Source organism: Sander vitreus, chromosome 12 (genome assembly GCF_031162955.1).
Source record: "Sander vitreus isolate 19-12246 chromosome 12, sanVit1, whole genome shotgun sequence".
Classification (NCBI taxonomy): domain Eukaryota; kingdom Metazoa; phylum Chordata; class Actinopteri; order Perciformes; family Percidae; genus Sander; species Sander vitreus.
The window spans coordinates 8,038,483-8,056,600 of record NC_135866.1 but is presented as its reverse complement, the minus strand read 5'-3'; the positions used below and the strand labels follow the sequence as shown (position 1 = coordinate 8,056,600).

General features: G+C 39.9%; 2 protein-coding genes across 2 annotated transcripts; one reads left to right on the top strand and one right to left on the bottom strand.

Annotated features, from left to right (window-relative positions):
• Nucleotides 1-487: 487 nt before the first annotated feature.
• On the bottom strand, nucleotides 488-6,928 carry LOC144526577 (uncharacterized). The gene is made up of 6 exons (XM_078264132.1): nucleotides 6,853-6,928; nucleotides 2,819-2,951; nucleotides 2,317-2,386; nucleotides 2,067-2,111; nucleotides 1,460-1,608; nucleotides 488-1,346 (listed from the first exon to the last, which is right to left on the bottom strand). The coding sequence occupies exons 1-6, from the start codon at nucleotides 6,861-6,863 to the stop codon at nucleotides 675-677; spliced, it is 1,080 nt and encodes a 359-aa protein (XP_078120258.1). The 5' UTR covers nucleotides 6,864-6,928; the 3' UTR covers nucleotides 488-674.
• An 81-nt stretch (nucleotides 6,929-7,009) lies between these two features.
• On the top strand, nucleotides 7,010-17,766 carry pcyt1aa (phosphate cytidylyltransferase 1A, choline a). Its single transcript, XM_078264131.1, has 9 exons — nucleotides 7,010-7,340; nucleotides 9,820-9,933; nucleotides 10,588-10,687; nucleotides 10,925-11,041; nucleotides 11,545-11,696; nucleotides 11,893-11,971; nucleotides 12,650-12,792; nucleotides 13,280-13,468; nucleotides 17,352-17,766. The coding sequence occupies exons 2-9, from the start codon at nucleotides 9,820-9,822 to the stop codon at nucleotides 17,577-17,579; spliced, it is 1,122 nt and encodes a 373-aa protein (XP_078120257.1). The 5' UTR covers nucleotides 7,010-7,340; the 3' UTR covers nucleotides 17,580-17,766.
• The last annotated feature ends 352 nt before the right edge of the window (nucleotides 17,767-18,118 follow it).

The following is an 18,118-nucleotide window of genomic DNA, read 5'->3' as shown; positions in this document are numbered from 1 at the left end:
TTAAAAGTTGAAAGTAAAAGTAGGCCTACATGCTTATTTAGAGAAAATATAGAAGAGAGAATAATAGGCTAAGTATTGATTATGGAGAATGTCCAATTCCAGAGTGTGGAATTATTATACTACTGGATAATTATTACTGATGTGTTAACACGTAAGCAGCTATTTTAATGTTGCAGCTTCCTGTAATGGAGCCAATCTTAGCCACTTTATAAGGTAGTGTTTGGTTGTTTCAAATATGTCTTCCGATTTTATTAACTGATCATATGTATTTCAAGAAAAATCTTAATCTCCAAAGTAACTACCAACTATAATATGTCAGATATGTGGGGGGTGGGGACAATCAAATGTTAGCAGGGGAATAAAGTGCATTTTGTTTTCAAACCCATGCAAATAATAACACACTAAAATAAAATATAAATTCACACATATTTATTACCAGTAGTCAATCCATTTTTGTTCTTTTTCTATTGATTTTATTCAATACAAAAGTTTTTGTGCATTTCTTATGAACACCCATGGAAAAGATGAGTCAAAGTGGAAAAACCGAGCATACTGTAAAAGCATTGTCTACATGTCTGTCCTGTACAACATTGGATCATTTGCATGATTTGAATTGTACCCTTTGTTTTTAACGTTTGTAGTCTTATGCTGCATAGAAGGACTATCATTTGTTTTTACTCTAGATCGGGAGCTGGAGCGGCATAACGAAAGGGGTCATACAGGTCACGTGTGAAATCATAAGGGTCAAAGTAAGGGGCTTTCTGGGTGGCTGGTGCTTCAGGGACACTTTCTTCGGCTTTTGCTACTTCCTCTTTCTCTACTTTCTTTTCAGTGGGGGCCTCTGGCGCGGTAGTTTCCTGGATGGGGCGGAGAGGGTGATCGATGAGGCAGTCAGGGTCCCAGTATGGGTCACAGTCGTACTCCATAGCTTTGACAGTGATAGCAGGAGGGGGGACTGGGACAGACTTTTTGGGAGCAGGAGGAGCCGGGGGTAGTTGGGGAAGAGCAGCAGCAGCTTTTATCTCCTTCCCTGTTTTGGGCCTGCAGGCGGGGTTGACTCGTGGGTCACACAGTACCGGAACAGCCCCTGTTGGCAGGTAGACGATCTGAGGTTTGCACAGTGGATCTTTGGGGTTACACAGATAGACTCTCTGAGCTTTCTCCAGAGGGTCTGGTGTAGGAGCAGGGGTGGTGGGAGGGGGAGGAGGCTGAGTGGTCGTAGATGGTGCTGCGGTGGTAGTCAGTACACCCATGACACTTTGGTAACTGGAGGCATCTGGGCCATAGGTCAACTCCAAGTGACGCATCTGCTGATACAACATCCTGATCCTGTCGATCTCGTAGAGCTGATAAAACACAAAAACATATCATAGAAAACGAAAACAAGTTTTTTTTTGGGGGCTGAATAATGCAAGAAGAATCACACACGTCACAGAATCTCCAATCAACCTCAACTTACCCCTTCAATGTGCCCAATACTGTTGTAGTATCGGTAGTAGGACTGGAAATCAGGAGTGCCTCTGTACCACTTTGGGTCAATGTTCCTCTTAGATCGAGAATTAGTCAAGAAATTATGTGCCTGAGCAAAGCCAATGTTAACCGGATTTCCTGTGGAAGAACACAGAATAAGTCATTTTTATTTTACTTATCCGTTATTTAGCCATAACCCAGGTAACATTGTACTGAGAGACTAGATCTGTTCTTCCAGGAAGTCCTGGTCAAGAATTATAAGGGGGAAACTATTTATTTTTATTTTTTAGCAGGATTAGACATTTGAAGTCTCATAGAACGATAAGTACCAGTATTATTGATAATTAAAACGTTAACAGGATAACTATTATTTGTATGAAGAAAGTTAGTGCCAGCTATAATAGTCTTAAAAGCAGAGTGCCAGTGTTTTTCCAGAAACAGCTGCAATTTAATGTACTACTTTTATGTCTTGAAATACATTCACTTATACATTAAGTACAGTATTTAGCTCTTAAATCATAACTTAAATATACATATAAAAATACATTTGTATCATAGTGTGATTACAATCTGCAAGAAGGTGGCAGATTAAATACCTCCAGGATTCTTTACTTTCATCAGAGATGTTGCTTCTAGCAAACCTGGAGGGAGGCAAAGAATATATTAGACACCCCAAACAACATAACACTTCACTCTGCAAAGCATTACACAGCAACTAAAAGAGACAACCTGTGACTATGTCAACAGTGCTGTCAAGAGCTACAATTGTCATTTTAACTTTTTATTGGTATGGTTCTCCCAAAGGTTAGATGGAATAAGAATTTCATTCATTTTACTTAGACAAACCTGGCATTAACAGCACGTAGCATAGTGCCCTCAACAGGGACACCTGGGAAATCATCCTCGACATCTGCAACTGCAATATCACACACAACCTTTATTATTTAGCATTCTGCCTTACATCGCTGCTGTTATTCATAAAAGCCTATTAAACAAGTACATGCAAGTAAGTGCATATTGAAAGCACAAAAAAGGTTAAAAAATAAATAAATATGCAGGTACACTCAAAAGTATCACAGACATTAACCACTATATGAAGATATTGCTGGTAAAGCAAAAACTACCTGAATAAAAACAAATCACCTGCCAATAAGATTACATTTCCTGTGAAGTTGCCACTGGACCTTCCATGATTTCATGTCTGATATTCATTTATAACAATTTCAAAATTCTTCTTCGTGGACATTTTCTACACAACATAAGCAATGCAAAGCAAGGGTTGCCTTATTTGTACAGTTCTACTTTTAAACTTGGCTGGGCTACTAGAGTGAAAAAGAAACCTGCTCACCTGTTGTTGCATCTCACCCAGTCCTGTTCTAATCTGCTGCACAACATAACTGTTCATAAATACTGTTGATACTGGGGCCTTTCCGTCGGCCACTGAGCTGCAAGCAGGCCTGACTCCACCCCTCATGCATTTTCTGTTGAGACGTGGACGAGCTCATTAGCACACTGAGCATAAACAAGCGGTAAAAGACGACTTCAAACAAAATGGGACTCCTTGTAAAGCCACAAGGAACAGTCCTGTAACAGCAGGTCTCCTTCTGGGTGCACATGCAGTCCAGTTTCTTAGCTCTTTCTATGGGGTCTTAGTTCAGGATGAAGCCATCAGTGAAGGTAGCATTTATGCAATTAAAAAAACACTATGTCTTTCTAAATCTATAGCTGCCAAACATGTTCTGAATTTCTCCTGAATTTATGGACCAAATATGCAAAGATGGCGACATGCAACTGCAGCCTAATTCTTGACAAAACATGCCTGGAAGGTAAAAAATTAGCCCTCTCTCCCAAAACAGCTGGATATGTCCTTTTAACTTTGGTCTTGGGCAGTCGAAAAATAGAGGGTGAGCCAAGTCAACTGCTGTTTAAATCCCCTAGAAATATGCAGGAATTATGGGCTAGCTTGTCCAAACACCAAGTCACTGTAACACAGCCTGGGAAATTTAGAGACTTCAAAATGCCTTTTTGTTTTGTTTTACACATATTTCCAAATGCCATAGATATTAAAAATACACATACATTACACAAATACATTTCGAAATTGTATTATTATTATTATTTCCGACCAAAAGCTCTTTTCCCTTGTATTATACTCTGTCTCCTTCCTGTCTCAATTGGAGACAAAATGTTGGGAAACTGATTTTCACAATCAAGACAAAAACAAAAAATATTAAAATGTTTGGAATCTTAAAAAAAAAGGGATACCAGTGTGATCCAGAATATAATGTGGTGGGGCCATGTTATACAAACAACCACACATTTCAAGTGTGAACTTGGATTACTGATGGTAGTAATTGATGATATATGATGTAATCCATTAGAGTCAAATGTATTGTGTGTGTGTGTGTGTGTGTGTGTGTGTGTGTGTGTGTGTGTGTGTGTGTGCGCATGTGTGTGCGTGTGTGCGTGTGTGCGTGTGTGTTTGTTTCAGCTGCTCCACTGGTTAGAACACGCAGTGGAGGTGTTCTGTCAGAATCGAAAGCCAAATGCCTATCCCAGCTCAGCCAGGTCCTACATTTTAGCACACTGATTTTCATTTTCATTTTCCTCAGGGATTGCCTGGCCTGCTCAGTGTTTGTCATTTCAACAGTGAAGGAAATTCTATCCTTCAAACCAGCAGGTAAAGCTGCGATCAAAGAGTGCAAGAAGGAGCCAGGTAGTCTCTAGGGGCTCTGCCAGGTGGCTAATGGTGAACATCATACTGTAATTGCTCTGTGCACATGACAAAAATGGAAGGGTAGGGCACCTGTTACTTTAAAATGATATACATTTATTTTACCTGTACGCTGAGACACACAGCTGCCTCACAAAATAAATCAACCTGTTTTACAGAAGGTGTAAGTAGGGCGAAAACAACAACATATAATGCGGTCAGGAATCTGACATTATCTTTTATTATTTTTTGCAGGCTTGTCAGAGTAGCACTTGTTTATAACTTATATATACTATAGATATATACTTTATATTGTCAATATTTAATAAACAAATTGAACCATTAGTTTAGTACTTTTTACCAATGGATACAGTGAATCTGGATAAGCCTTGTGGCAGTTTAACAGTAAATTGAAGAGATAAACTCCCTGAAGAATGAGCTATCATGCTGCAATATTTTTAAAACAAAACAGTACATGTTACAAAAGGTTTACAATGTTAAATGAGATTCTAAATCATATCTCCATTGTTTCGAGATGGAAACATGTAAATATGTTACATCCAGGCTGTTAGTTACACTATATTAAAACACACCTTTTAAGAGATGATTACCCGCGACCCGAAAATCATTTTCCTTGGTGGCATTAAACACTTCTTAATAGCAGTGACTTACCTTATCACTCTATTATTTTTTATTTTAAGTCAAAGCAATAATGAAGAATATCTCACAGAATATCTGCACTGCTGCAATGTACAGCAGATTTTGTTGCACAACTTTAACACCACCCTCAGGGTATCAATTATCGTAACTTGTGGCCCTCTGATCTTTAAGTGAAATTACACCTTGTCCTGGAGCTCTCTGCAGGACACAAGGGGATCAGCTCAAGAGTAATGTGTTTAGCTCTATACCATTCATTCCACAGCTATGCTAACCTCTGTGCTTGGGCCAGATTACCACTATGCATGTTAAAGGGTGGTGCTTTGTTTTCCTGTTGTAAAGGTATGTAACATTGCAGATGTTCAGATGAAACGTCTCTCTTGCTTGCTGCAGAAGAAGATTTGCGGAGTGAAATGGGCTGAAAAGAACCCAAATAGCAAATTTGGTCTGGGCCAGTGACGGCCCACATAATCCACTTCTTTTACTCAGCCCACACAAGAACGATGATCTGTGGGTGGTGAAGATGCAGCTGCCAGAGCAGGATTGTGTATGGGCCATGATATAGCCTTCTCTCAGCTGATTGTAGAAACGCAGCTGGCTCTAAGGTGGTATTGGTATATAGGGCCAGACAAGCTTTAGCACTGGTATAAGCCTGAGCTTATCCTCAGCTACGCCACATGTCAACCACACTTTCCATCAGTGGTAGAAGAAGTGGGGTTAGGATTTTGATTGAGCAGCTTTGTTCCTATGAGATTTTATTAGACTATACTTTGCACATATGTGTGAATGGGAAGGGGTGAGGGACTGTTTTTAGGATGACTGAGCCCATGAAAATGTTGTTGCTGCAACTTTTTGTATGTGAATTATTGTAATTAGGTGTGAATGTGAATGCTGTCTGTAAAATTACATGATCTGAAGTTTTGTTTTGAATATTTATTGTTTTACCTACCTGCCCAGGGACTATACGGCACGTGTTGTAATTGTTGGTGCTTGTATTGCAAGACAAATTTCCATGTTCACGGACAATAAAGTGCTATCTATCTATCTATCTATCTATCTATCTATCTATCTAAGTGTGCTACACTACATTATGTAAGTATTATCAGCAAGAGCTACTTAAAGTATCAAAAATACTCATTCTTCAGAAAATTGGCCAGTGTTTTAATGTTATAGCTACTATATGAAACAGTAAAAAGACATTCATTATTTAACTAATTTAAAAGCTGTAATAGTGTTGTTTAATTAAAAACAAATCACATTTGGTAATTTCTCCATTTGCTCTCTTGACAGCTCTTATATCAATATACCTGAACTTTATGAGTGCTGTTGTTAAACTGAATGTTTGCTGCCCCCAAGTGGCCAAAGAACAATTCTACAACCTAACGTGGCAGTACATTAAAGCTTTAGTGCGTAACTTTTTCATATTAATGAACATCCATTACATTCATCATGTTTTTTTTAATCCTCCGTGTCCTCCTCGGCTACTAGCAACTGCTTGGAGGAGGGGTGGGGGCGCGTGCGCGATCACGGAAGGCTTGTATCATGTGGACCACCCAGAGTGTTGTCATCATTACTTACAATTCCTCATGGGGAAGACAGAAACTACACACTATAGCTTTAAGTATACATCAGCATAGCATAGAATTGTGGAGTGTGGTCTAGACCTACTCTATCTGTAAAGTGTCTCGAGATAACTCTTGTTATTTTTTGATCCTATAAATAAATTGAGGTTGAAGTTGTCTCAACAATGGTGGATTTTACACAAACTATACAATTACACTACACAACCATTTATTCGTATTTCAATATACATATACTTATTCATTATTTGTCTTTCAACAAGCCTGTATAGTGTTATTTTATTTGAAAATTATAACTTATTTAAAAATGCTGTAACGGCTCTGTATATACACACACACACACACACACACACACACACACACACACACACACACACACACACACACACACACACACACACAGACACACACACTCACTCACTACATAATTACCTTTGTAGCATTTGTGGAAATTATCAACTGAAGTGTCCTTTTGCCGTATAACGTTACTCTTTATACAACCACGTCGTGTACTCTCCACTAGGTGGCAACACGGGCAACACCGGAAATGTCCGACTAATTAATTCCTATCAAAGTTTTGTAGTTCCTGGGTTGTTGACCTGTCAGCATTGTAGTACAAGCTGCTGTCACTGCTGATAATCTGTCTTTCCTTCTGGCAGTTGCACTTTTCGGTCAGCAACACAGCGAGCTCCAGGAGGGCGTCGGACTCACAGGGTTGTTCGTAATTACCGTTGTTGCTGGTGCCAGCTAGCCAGCGAGCTAACTGCTAAAGTTAGCTAACAAGCCAACCAGCTTTACAGCTATCTTGCTAGCTAGAGTTAGACGGTAGCTAGCAGCGTTAGCTATCTAGCCTGCTGGCATTACGAGGCTAGGAAGCCGCCCACTGCTGCAAAGCAGCATTCCGGACAAAAGACTAAACAGTAAGTAAGCAGAAACTTAAATAAACTGTCAAGCGTTAGCTAACATTAATATCTGGGACAGTTAGCATATTGATTTTAAAGATTTTCGCCAGAGGCGAAAGCGTCCAGTAAGCCAGGATTTGACAATTGAGCTGCACAGCGAGTCACCAGTACAACTCCTCTGTCAGCCGATTTAGTTACTGGTTTAATAAGTTATGGCATTAGTGCAAGAATGCGTATACGTATTGTGCTAACTCGGGTTAACGTTTGGCATGTCTGCGTAACGTTTTTTAAGTGACGTGTTAAAATAAGCGAAATAGCAGACATCGGGAACATTGTGTGAAATGCAGTTGAAGACTTTGGTTCTCAAAGTGTGGTCCGGGGACAGCATTCCATTGACCTTAGCAAAATGGACATTTGATTTCTGCATTTTAACTTTACTGAAAGTACAATAACAGTGTCAGTTACGTTAAGTACTCTACGGCTGAAACAATTAGTAGTAGTATTTTCTCTCATGCGACATTTAAATCATTTTCTGGTCCCAGCTTCTCAAATGTTATGATTTGCTTTTATAGGATTGTAAATAGACTAGCTATCTTTTGGGAATTGGTTGAAGTAAAGAAGCAGTTTGAAAACTTCACCCTGTCCTCTTGTAAATTGTTATGGGCATTTTCACTACTTATATAGTAGTAGTATAGATAGATACAGATTAATCAGTAATACAAATCTGTCTTCGTGACAGCCCTGAATACTGGTAGCTGCTCTAAATATAAGTCTTGTTCACACTTTTTTTTTAGATGCATTGTCTTACTTAAGCAAGGTTGCAGGGGCTATCGTGGACCTAGGTTACAAAGCATCTAGTTAAACAAGACTTGGCACTGTCCTTTTGTTACTTTCTTATAATAGCAGCCTATTTCAGTTATGACGACATGTGCTGTTCATGTGAATCTCCTCTTTCAGTGTGTGAGAGCCCTGCAGGGGGCTGAGCTCGGCTGTTGCCAAAGCTGTTGCAGAGGCTTGCTTGTGCAAGAGCCCAGTGTTGGATCAGGTAGCTGTCACCACCAGGATCCTGCACTGCAACGTCCGTTGTACTGAGTCACACTTTCATAACGTACACAGCAGCAACAGTCCAGCCATGAGTTGTTAAGACGTAATAGTAAGCAAAAGAAGTGACAAGGCTAGACCTTTCAACATAATAAATCCATTCTGCAGTGACCCATGGCTTCATTTTTGTTGGCGTGTTGGAATGTGTGGAATGGGGCAGAGCCTTTACCCATAACACAGGAACCCTTGTAATAGGATATCAGCAGTAGTTTTCTGTTGTTCCGCTAAATAAAGACGGACAGGGTGAATGTCATATCATTGTGGGTGGGATTTTTAAAGGTGTTTCAAACTCTGTTTAGAGAACTTAATGTGGTGTTAAAATTCAAAGAGAGTAGAGTTACGGACTCTTTTCAGACACTGATCCTTCAACCTAGACTCTTCAGGTTTATTTCGTTCTGCATAGCAACTATTTCAAGTCATTAACAAGTCGTTTCTTAAGCCCAAATCACTAACTAATGTGATGGTTCCAGCTTCTACATTGTGAGAAGTTAATGCTTTTCTTTGTTTTCTATATTATAAAATAGAATATTGTTGGGTTTTTGAGTGTTGTTTGGACAAAACAAGATATGTCAAGCTGTTAACCTTGGGCTATGTTTTACTCTTCTCTAATGTTTCATAGACACAACAATGAATAGATGAATTGAGAATAATCAGCAGATCAAGCAATGATCAAAGTGATTAGTTATTTTTATTTTCAGGCCTACTTATAATACGTGATCTGTTAAAATCCTATAAATAACTTTGGTTTTTTTATATTAATATTTTGTTAAGTTTTAAACACCGGAAGTCTCCCTGCTGGCTGTCATGTACGGAATATTATAGTCTGCTGAAATCGGTCCACATCTAATATAAACTTGCCCCCACTTGTGGTGGACTGCTGACTCTGGTGAAGCAGGGCTGGATCTCCTGATGCCTCGTGGACTTACTCTTAGTCACCGTTTTATTTTTGGGAAAGAACAGCAGGCTGGACGTGGTTAGTTTCCTGTATGTTTCGGAACAAAACTGTTCTTTGTTGAAACAGGTGGGCTTATTTTCATCTCCGTTGACCTTCAGATATGTCTCCGTGAAATCTGCTATTTTTGATCCAATGCTTCCTGTTGGTTGAGCCGAAGGCACATACTGTGTTCGGCCCCCGTTACTGTGTCAAAGTTGACTCAGAATATGTCACCTGTCATAACCTTCACTGCTGCTAGATTTACAGTACTGTATGCTATATACAGTATCGTTACCATAATTATGTAACATACTGTTCAAAACGTGGGCACATTAGACAGAGTAAAACTGAGTGTCTGCATCTGTGTCCCTTTTTCAATCATACTAGAAAATGGCAAAGCAGTGGAATAGCGTAAGTGACGTATGGTGTCGTTAATTCCGTTTGTCTTGGCATTTGACCCAGATGGAGGCCCAAAGCTCCAGCGGGCTGCTGCTGTCCAGAAAGAGGAGAAGAGAGGGCTCCAGTCGGGAGACCGAGGAGGGAGAGAAGCTCGGGAAAATCCCCAGATGTACTGTGGTGAGTCAGCTGGTTTCTTTGGCCTTCATGCGGGTCTCTCGAGCAGTTTCTACAGGCTCTCTGCATGTGCAAGCCACTCTGGTGGTTTTATATGCATGTATGTGCATGGTTTACAGTTAGAAGGATGAAAAGGTAGAACTTAATGTCCAACAGTATTCACCATAATCGTGCAAAACATTTTTTTTAAACTTATTTTCAGTTATCTCCTGTGTCATGTGTCAGACTTTATGTTGGCTGATGAGAAGTTAGCTTAAACAAATGTCATCAGCTGTGTCACCACAACAGCAACACCGTTGACTTCCACATCGGATCGTTTCAGGAAGGAATATTACAAAATTAGAGCGTGATCATTTAACCCTTGTGTTGGCTTCCTGTTGTTGTTTTTGACACCCTTTTTTTTTTTTTTTCCCACAGTTTTTAAATTTTTCTTCTACACATTTTCAGCGCTTATTTCTAAGTCCCATATTTTCTGATTATAAAACAAAAATTTAAAACGGGTCACTGTGACCCGAAGTCAACACAAGGGTTAACTTTATCCAGCCAGGGAAGTAAGATGTATTCACTATGGTGTCCAGCTCTACTTTTTGTGTGAATTAATAGAAAACTTCCTTGATCACTGAAATTTTTCGCTTTTGTCGCCATTGGGTCTTTTAGGGATTGAAGCACCCTGCACCTTTTGCAGATGAGCTGGTGCCAGCTGATGATAAACCCTATGAAAGAGTCAGCATGGAGGAGGCTAAGAGGGGAACACATCGTGAGTCTGATTCTTTCAGTCTGTCAGTTGAGGTATCTTTCCCTGACAATTTCATAGTCGGATTGATGCCGCTTGGTCTCATGAGACCTCTCAACTTTTGACGTATATCAGCACATTTCCTCTCAGTCTTGAGTACAATCATACTGTACATGTGAACAAACAAGTACATTTTAGATCCCCTCTGTACAGAATAAATCAATCTTTCTTTCTCTTAATGCCTTGTCTCTTTTCGTTCAGCTAACAGACCGGTGCGGGTGTATGCAGACGGCATCTTTGACGTTTTCCACTCGGGTCACGCCAGGGCACTCATGCAGGCTAAATGCCTCTTCCCAAATACACACCTCATTGTAGGAGGTAAGTCTGTCATAATTTTTTAGGCATTTATTGACAGGACAGCTGAAGAAATGAAAAAGGAGGGAGAGGGGGAATGACATGCAGCAAAGGGTCGGAGTCGAACCCTGGCCCGCTGCATCGAGGAGTAAACCTCTATATATGGGCGCCTGCTTTACCAACTGAGCTATCCGGGCGCCCTAGGTGGCTTCATCTCTAGGTCTATTTTATACATCTTATGAGTGTTGTCCACCACCTGCTTCTTGTGACTGTTTATATACTGTTTCTGTCTCTCTTATAAAAATGGGAAGGATAAACAGAGCTCTTTTTCATTGCAATACAATAAAAATAGTAAGCTGAAGTAACGATAGCTCAGAGAGCTTTCCCTCTCGCCAGCATGTAAATACATTTGTGTTAACCAGCTTTAACTTCATTCTTTACTCAAATGTTAAGTTTCGAATTGAAATAATTTTTTTTAAGGCATTCCAAACAATAATTTCTGTATTATTTCTTTTAACCATTCAAAGTGTGCAGTGATGACTTGACCCACAAATACAAGGGCTTCACAGTGATGAATGAGGATGAGCGATATGACGCCATCAGTCACTGTCGCTACGTGGACGAAGTGGTGCGAAACGCTCCCTGGACGCTGACGCCAGAGTTCCTCATAAAACATCGCGTGAGTGGATGAAACCGAGAGACACACAAACCAACATATTCAGAGATACCGTCTGGTCTATTCATTGAAATCTTGAGTTTGAGAGACCAGGAACTGTTGAGCAAATCAAATAATCTTAAAAGAAGGAGGTTTCTTTTGTACAGTCTGTAGATGTGAATCTACTGTGTGTTGATGTGTGTTGGAATGACCTCTCCAGATTGACTTTGTGGCCCACGACGACATCCCATACTCCTCAGCAGGCAGTGATGACGTGTACAAGCACATCAAGGAAGCTGGTGAGTGGCAAAGGAACCAAGAGTGGTGGGGTGGTACTCAAGGATACAGGATTTTCCGATTTAGACGTGGGATATGCTGGTGTTATTTGGGTTTTAGACGCATTCTTTGGACATGTATACGGCGCATTCGGAATACGCGTCTCAGTCGGGTGTTTTACGGCAGTTTGTGACAGTTTACGGCCTCTTGCCCGTCTACGGCTCACGGTCCGCTCTGTGCGTTGCCATGGTTGCTGTACACAAACCAACCAGCCGTCAGTTTGCAGGGCTGGGATAAGAAGGAGAAACACAGCTACTTTTAAACATAATGAAAGACTTGGATATCAACAGGTTTTTGGATGTGCACAAACATCGCGACGCCGACCTTTTCAAGAAGCTGGTTGAAGGAATGAAAGAGGGAGGCTGGGTTTGCACGCTCCAGCAAGTCCGCCACCGCTGGAAAACCATTGAAAAAAAGTCCTATTTTGCTCGGCTGCATGTAAACGGGAATAATATTGGAATATTCACTTTCATTAGCCATGTAAACAGCTTAGTCGGAATATTGTCTTTTTCGGAATAAGGGCAAAAACCGGAATATTACTTGCGTGTAAACGTAGTCAGTCATATAATGGAAGGGCTAACTGTTCATACATCTCTATCCGGTGACTACTGACCTTTTCATCCCCCCTCTGCCCTCCACAGGTATGTTCGCTCCCACCCAGCGGACCGAGGGCATCTCCACCTCTGACATCATCACACGCATAGTCCGGGACTATGACGTGTACGTCAGACGCAACCTGCAGAGAGGATACACAGCTAAGGAACTCAACGTCAGCTTCATTAATGTACGAAACTTAGCTTTGGAGTAGCTGTGTGAGTGTCGGCGTGACGGCAGTTGTTTGCGCGTGAGGTCCCTTAGGGCTGGGCGATATGGAGACAATCTAATATCACAATATTTTTGACCAAATACCTCGATATCGATAAAGCAACGATTTTTTAGTGTTGACTGTTGGTGCTTTCACAAAATATTTACACAATGAGATTTTTGATAAATAATCATCAGTAATGTGGATATAATGACTAAGTGGATAAAGGCAAATAACAGAACAGTTACAACAGTCTGGTAAGTTCAGAAAATGACATCACTTTACTGTAATGCTTTAAAACCAGGAAACATATGCCATAGTACGATATTACGATATCCAAAATCTAAGACGATATCTAGTCTCATATCATGATATCGATATAATATCGATATATTGCCCAGCTCTAAGGTCAGTTACGCACCTCGTCTTCTTTTCTAACCCGTTTGTTGTCCCCACTCTTTATCAGGAGAAGAAGTACCACCTGCAGGAGCGCGTGGACAAAGTGAAGAGAAAGGTCCGTGACGTGGAGGAGAAGAGCAAAGAGTTTGTCCAGAAGGTGGAGGAGAAGAGCATCGACCTCATCCAGAAATGGGAGGAGAAATCCAGGGAGTTCATTGGCAACTTCCTGCAGATGTTCGGCCCCGAGGGAGCACTGGTGAGGATGTCTTTAATCGGGCAGCATGACTATCTATGACAGTGTTTTCTCAAATGTTTAACAATAATGTACCCCTTTTTGAATTTTCTTTTCATCCAAGTACCCTCCTGACCAGCACAAAACATTTTTGGTAGAAGAAAAAAACCTTGCTATTTAAAGAGGCACGATACAGCGCTAGCCTTCGGTGTCTAAACAACAACGTTGTAACTTAAAACCCCCCCCCCCCACTAAATTCTGCATTTCAAATGTTTAGAATCACTAAATCAATTCATTATTTTTAGTGTATCGTTATTTTAGGAATTGTACATGACGGAAAGAAATATCTCACATACTCCATGCAGTACCCCAAAGTACCCCTAGGGGTATGCGTACCCCTTAGAGTGCGGATCGGGCCGCATTTTTCTGTCCGAGCCCGGCCCGTGTGTGACGGAGCAGTAACCGAGCCTGACCCGTGCCCGACACAGTTAAAATCTCTTTTTTTTTTTCTCTCATACTAATGACACATGTACGTTTGTAGGAAGGCATTCGGAAATGTCAACAGAAGAGCACATCAGTGCACGCGGGGCAACAAGCTTCTCGATTCTTTGAGGGGTGGAGTTGAAACGGGTCACATGCCTATTTTCACAAATAAGAGGAACGTTTTATTTTGATTCAATTGTAATTTGCCGTTTGCTTTATTTTCAATGTAAAATAAAGACCAGACTAGAGCGCTGCTTACTGCGCTCCAAGGCTGCAACACAACAAGCGCCTGGCCGCTTCGGAAACCAAAACTTGCGCATGTTAAATCGGGAAGCGATGATCGGAAACCAAATCCTCTAAACGATTCCAATAAAGAAACGATTCCACTGGAATCGTAATTTTTGAAATGATTACAAGTAGGAGTCGGTTCTCGAAGCCCAATCCTGCTTATGAGACCTAATAGAGCATGTGAATGGCCATCGTATACTGTGTGTGTGTGTGTGTGTGTATATGTGTGTATATATATATATATATATATAGATATATATATATATATATATATATATATATATATATATATATATATATATATATATATATATATATATACACAGTCAGGTCCATAAATATTGGGACATCGACACAATTCTAATCTTTTTGGCTCTATACACCACCACAATGGAGTTGAAATGAAACGAACAAGATGTGCTTTAACTGCAGACTTTCAGCTTTAATTTGAGGGTATTTACATCCAAATCAGGTGAACGGTGTAGGAATTACAACAGTTTGTATATGTGCCTCCCACTTTCTAAGGGACCAAAAGTAATGGGACAATTGGCTGCTCAGCTGTTCCATGGCCAGGTGTGTGTTATTCCCTCATTATCCCATTTACGAGGAGCAGATAAAAGGTCCAGAGTTCATTTCAAGTGTGCTATTTGCATTTGGAATCTGTTGCTGTCAACTCTCAATATGAGATCCAAAGAGCTGTCACTATCAACGAAGCAAGCCATCATTAGGCTGAAAAATCTAAACAAACCCATCAGAGAGATAGCAAAAACATTAGGTGTGGCCAAATCAACTGTTTGGAACATTCTTAAAAAGAAAGAATGCACCGGTGAGCTCAGCAACACCAAAAGACCCGGAAGACCACGGAAAACAACTGTGGTGGATGACCGAAGAATACTTTCCCTGGTGAAGAAAACACCCTTCACAACAGTTGGCCAGATCAAGAACACTCTCCAGGAGGTAGGTGTATGTGTGTCAAAGTCAACAATCAAGAGAAGACTTCACCAGAGTGAATACAGAGGGTTCACTACAAGATGTAAACCATTGGTGAGCCTCAAAAACAGGAAGGCCAGATTAGAGTTTGCCAAACAACATCTAAAAAATGGACAGATGAGACAAAGATCAACTTGTACCAGAGTGATGGGAAGAGAAGAGTATGGAGAAGGAAAGGAACTGCTCATGATCCAAAGCATACCACCTCATCAGTGAAGTATGGTGGTGGTAATGTCATGGCGTGGGCATGTATGGCTGCCAATGGAACTGCTTCTCTTGTATTTATTCATGATGTAACTGCTGACAAAAGCAGCAGGATGAATTCTGAAGTGTTTCGGGCAATATTATCTGCTCATATTCAGCCAAATGCTTCAGAACTCATTGGACGGCGCTTCACAGTGCAGATGGACAATGACCCGAAGCATACTGCGAAAGCAACCAAAGAGTTTTTTAAGGGAAAGAAGTGGAAAGTTATGCAATGGCCAAGTCAATCACCTGACATGAATCCGATTGAGCATGCATTTCACTTGCTGAAGACAAAACTGAAGGGAAAATGCCCCAAGAACAAGCAGGAACTGAAGACAGTTGCAGTAGAGGCCTGGCAGAGCATCACCAGGGATGAAACCCAGCGTCTGGTGATGTCTATGCGTTCCAGACTTCAGGCTGGAATTGAATGCAAATGATTTGCAACCAAGTATTAAAAAGTGAAAGTTTGATTTATGATTGTTAATCTGTCCCATTACTTTTGGTCCCTTTAAAAAGTGGGAGGCACATATACAAACTGTTGTAATTCCTACACCGTTCACCTGATTTGGATGTAAATACCCTCAAATTAAAGCTGAAAGTCTGCAGTTAAAGCACATCTTGTTCGTTTCATTTCAACTCCATTGTGGTGGTGTATAGAGCCAAAAAGATTAGAATTGTGTCGATGTCCCAATATTTGTTTGTGTGTGTGTGTATATATGTATGTGTATGTATATATATATATATATATATATATATATATATATATATATATATATATATATAATGTGTGTATATATATATATATATATATATATATATATATATATATATATATATATATATATATATATATATATATATATATGTGTATATATATATATATATATATATATATATATGTATATATATATATATATATATATATGTATATATATATATATATATATATATAATGTATATATATATATAATGTATATATATATATATATAATGTATATATATATATAATGTATATATATATAATGTATATATATATATAATGTGTATATATATATATGTATATATGTATATATATATATATATGTGTGTATATATATATATATATGTATATATATATATATATGTGATATATATATATATATATATATATATATATATATATATATATATATATATATATATATATATATATATATATATATGTGTGTGTATATATATATGTGTGTGTATATATATATGTGTGTGTATATATATATGTGTGTGTATATATATGTGTGTGTATATATATATATGTATGTGTGTATATATATATATGTGTGTATATATATATGTGTATATATATGTGTGTATATATATATATATATATGTGTATATATATATGTATATGTGTGTGTGCGTTCTAAGCCTGTATACACTCTAAACTTTCAAAATGAAATAGGTGCTGAAAACACGTTTATTACACATTTCTGACTAGAAGAGCTTGACACAGTGCTGCATCGGCGATTATTCTTCAGGTTCCCAGCTTCCAGATGATGTACACCACTTCTATGTGGAATCTACTGTTGGCCCTTATTTGCTTAATTGCTGAGTGTTCGATGAGCGGACTCTTATCCGTGGGTCAAATATGAAGCTACAGCCAGCAGATGCTTAGCTTAGCTCAGCTTAGCATAAAGACGGTAAAAACAGCTAGCCTGGCTTACATAATGTTGCTAAATTTAATAAAAGTTATTCAAAGGCCATCACAAACCAAATAGGCCTTTGCCCTCTGACTGTTTGAAGCAGCACCAGTAACTGCGCAACTCATCCCGTGTTCATGTCTCGTGCTTGCATTAAACTGATTGCACCAGGAGTTGATTTCTTAACAGATGATCCCTTTTATGTTCTGATCTCGCCCCCGCAGAAGCACATGCTGAAGGAAGGGAAGGGCCGCATGCTGCAGGCCATCAGCCCAAGGCACAGCCCCAACAGCAGCCCCACCCGCGAGGAGCGCTCCCCCTCACCGACCTTCCGTCTCCCCTTCTTCACCAAGACCTCCCCGCCTTCGTCGCCGCCCCACCCCAGCGGAGCCCGCGGATACCTCATCAGCGAGGACGACGAGGATGACGACGACGAGGATGACGAAAACTAGAGCCCGTCGGCGGGCCGCAGTCAGCGCTACCAGTTAACTTAGCTGCTGAGTAACGTGGTTTTCATCCAGCTCCTGCTTCCACTTTAATGTTTTATTTTTGTTGTTTACGATTGTACTTTCTTTTCTTTTTTTAGCCCTTCAGAGTCACGTAAACTGTAACAGCCAGTTTCTTCACAGCTCTAGTTTTTTTTTAAAAACCATTTTAGGCAATTTTAGGCTCTTTGTTTTTGTGTACCGGTCAGTCAAAGTCACCACTAGTCACTTGTTGAGTTCTTTGAAAATTCGTCTCCTTTATCTCAGTCACTTTTGATGTTGAGTTTATTAGTCACTCACTGTCACTTAGGAATACGTCTTCCATCTATGACGGTATTCTTAAGTTTAGCGTTGTAGTGAGGTAGGGGGGGGTTTGTGTTTTTTTTTTGTCATGGCTTTGGCGGGAGGGCTCGCAGCTTTTTGGTCACTTGCTGGAACAGCACGTCTAGTTTGGTGTGGGAGAGCTGAGCTGAGACCTCGTGGAGACACTGTCGATTATCTCCAGG

Bases quoted from the DNA above. Each gene is read 5' to 3' on its own strand.
- LOC144526577 (XM_078264132.1), bottom strand. The intron at 2,112-2,316 runs GTTTGTCTAAGT...GCCTCCCTCCAG, and splicing joins CTACGTGCTGTTAATGCCAG to GTTTGCTAGAAGCAACATCT. The intron at 1,347-1,459 runs GTAAGTTGAGGT...GTGTTTTATCAG, and splicing joins GTATTGGGCACATTGAAGGG to CTCTACGAGATCGACAGGAT.
- pcyt1aa (XM_078264131.1), top strand. From the start codon at position 9,820: ATGGAGGCCCAAAGCTCCAGCGGGCTGCTGCTGTCCAGAAAGAGGAGA. The intron at 9,934-10,587 runs GTGAGTCAGCTG...TGGGTCTTTTAG, and splicing joins AAATCCCCAGATGTACTGTG to GGATTGAAGCACCCTGCACC. The intron at 11,697-11,892 runs GTGAGTGGATGA...TGACCTCTCCAG, and splicing joins AGTTCCTCATAAAACATCGC to ATTGACTTTGTGGCCCACGA.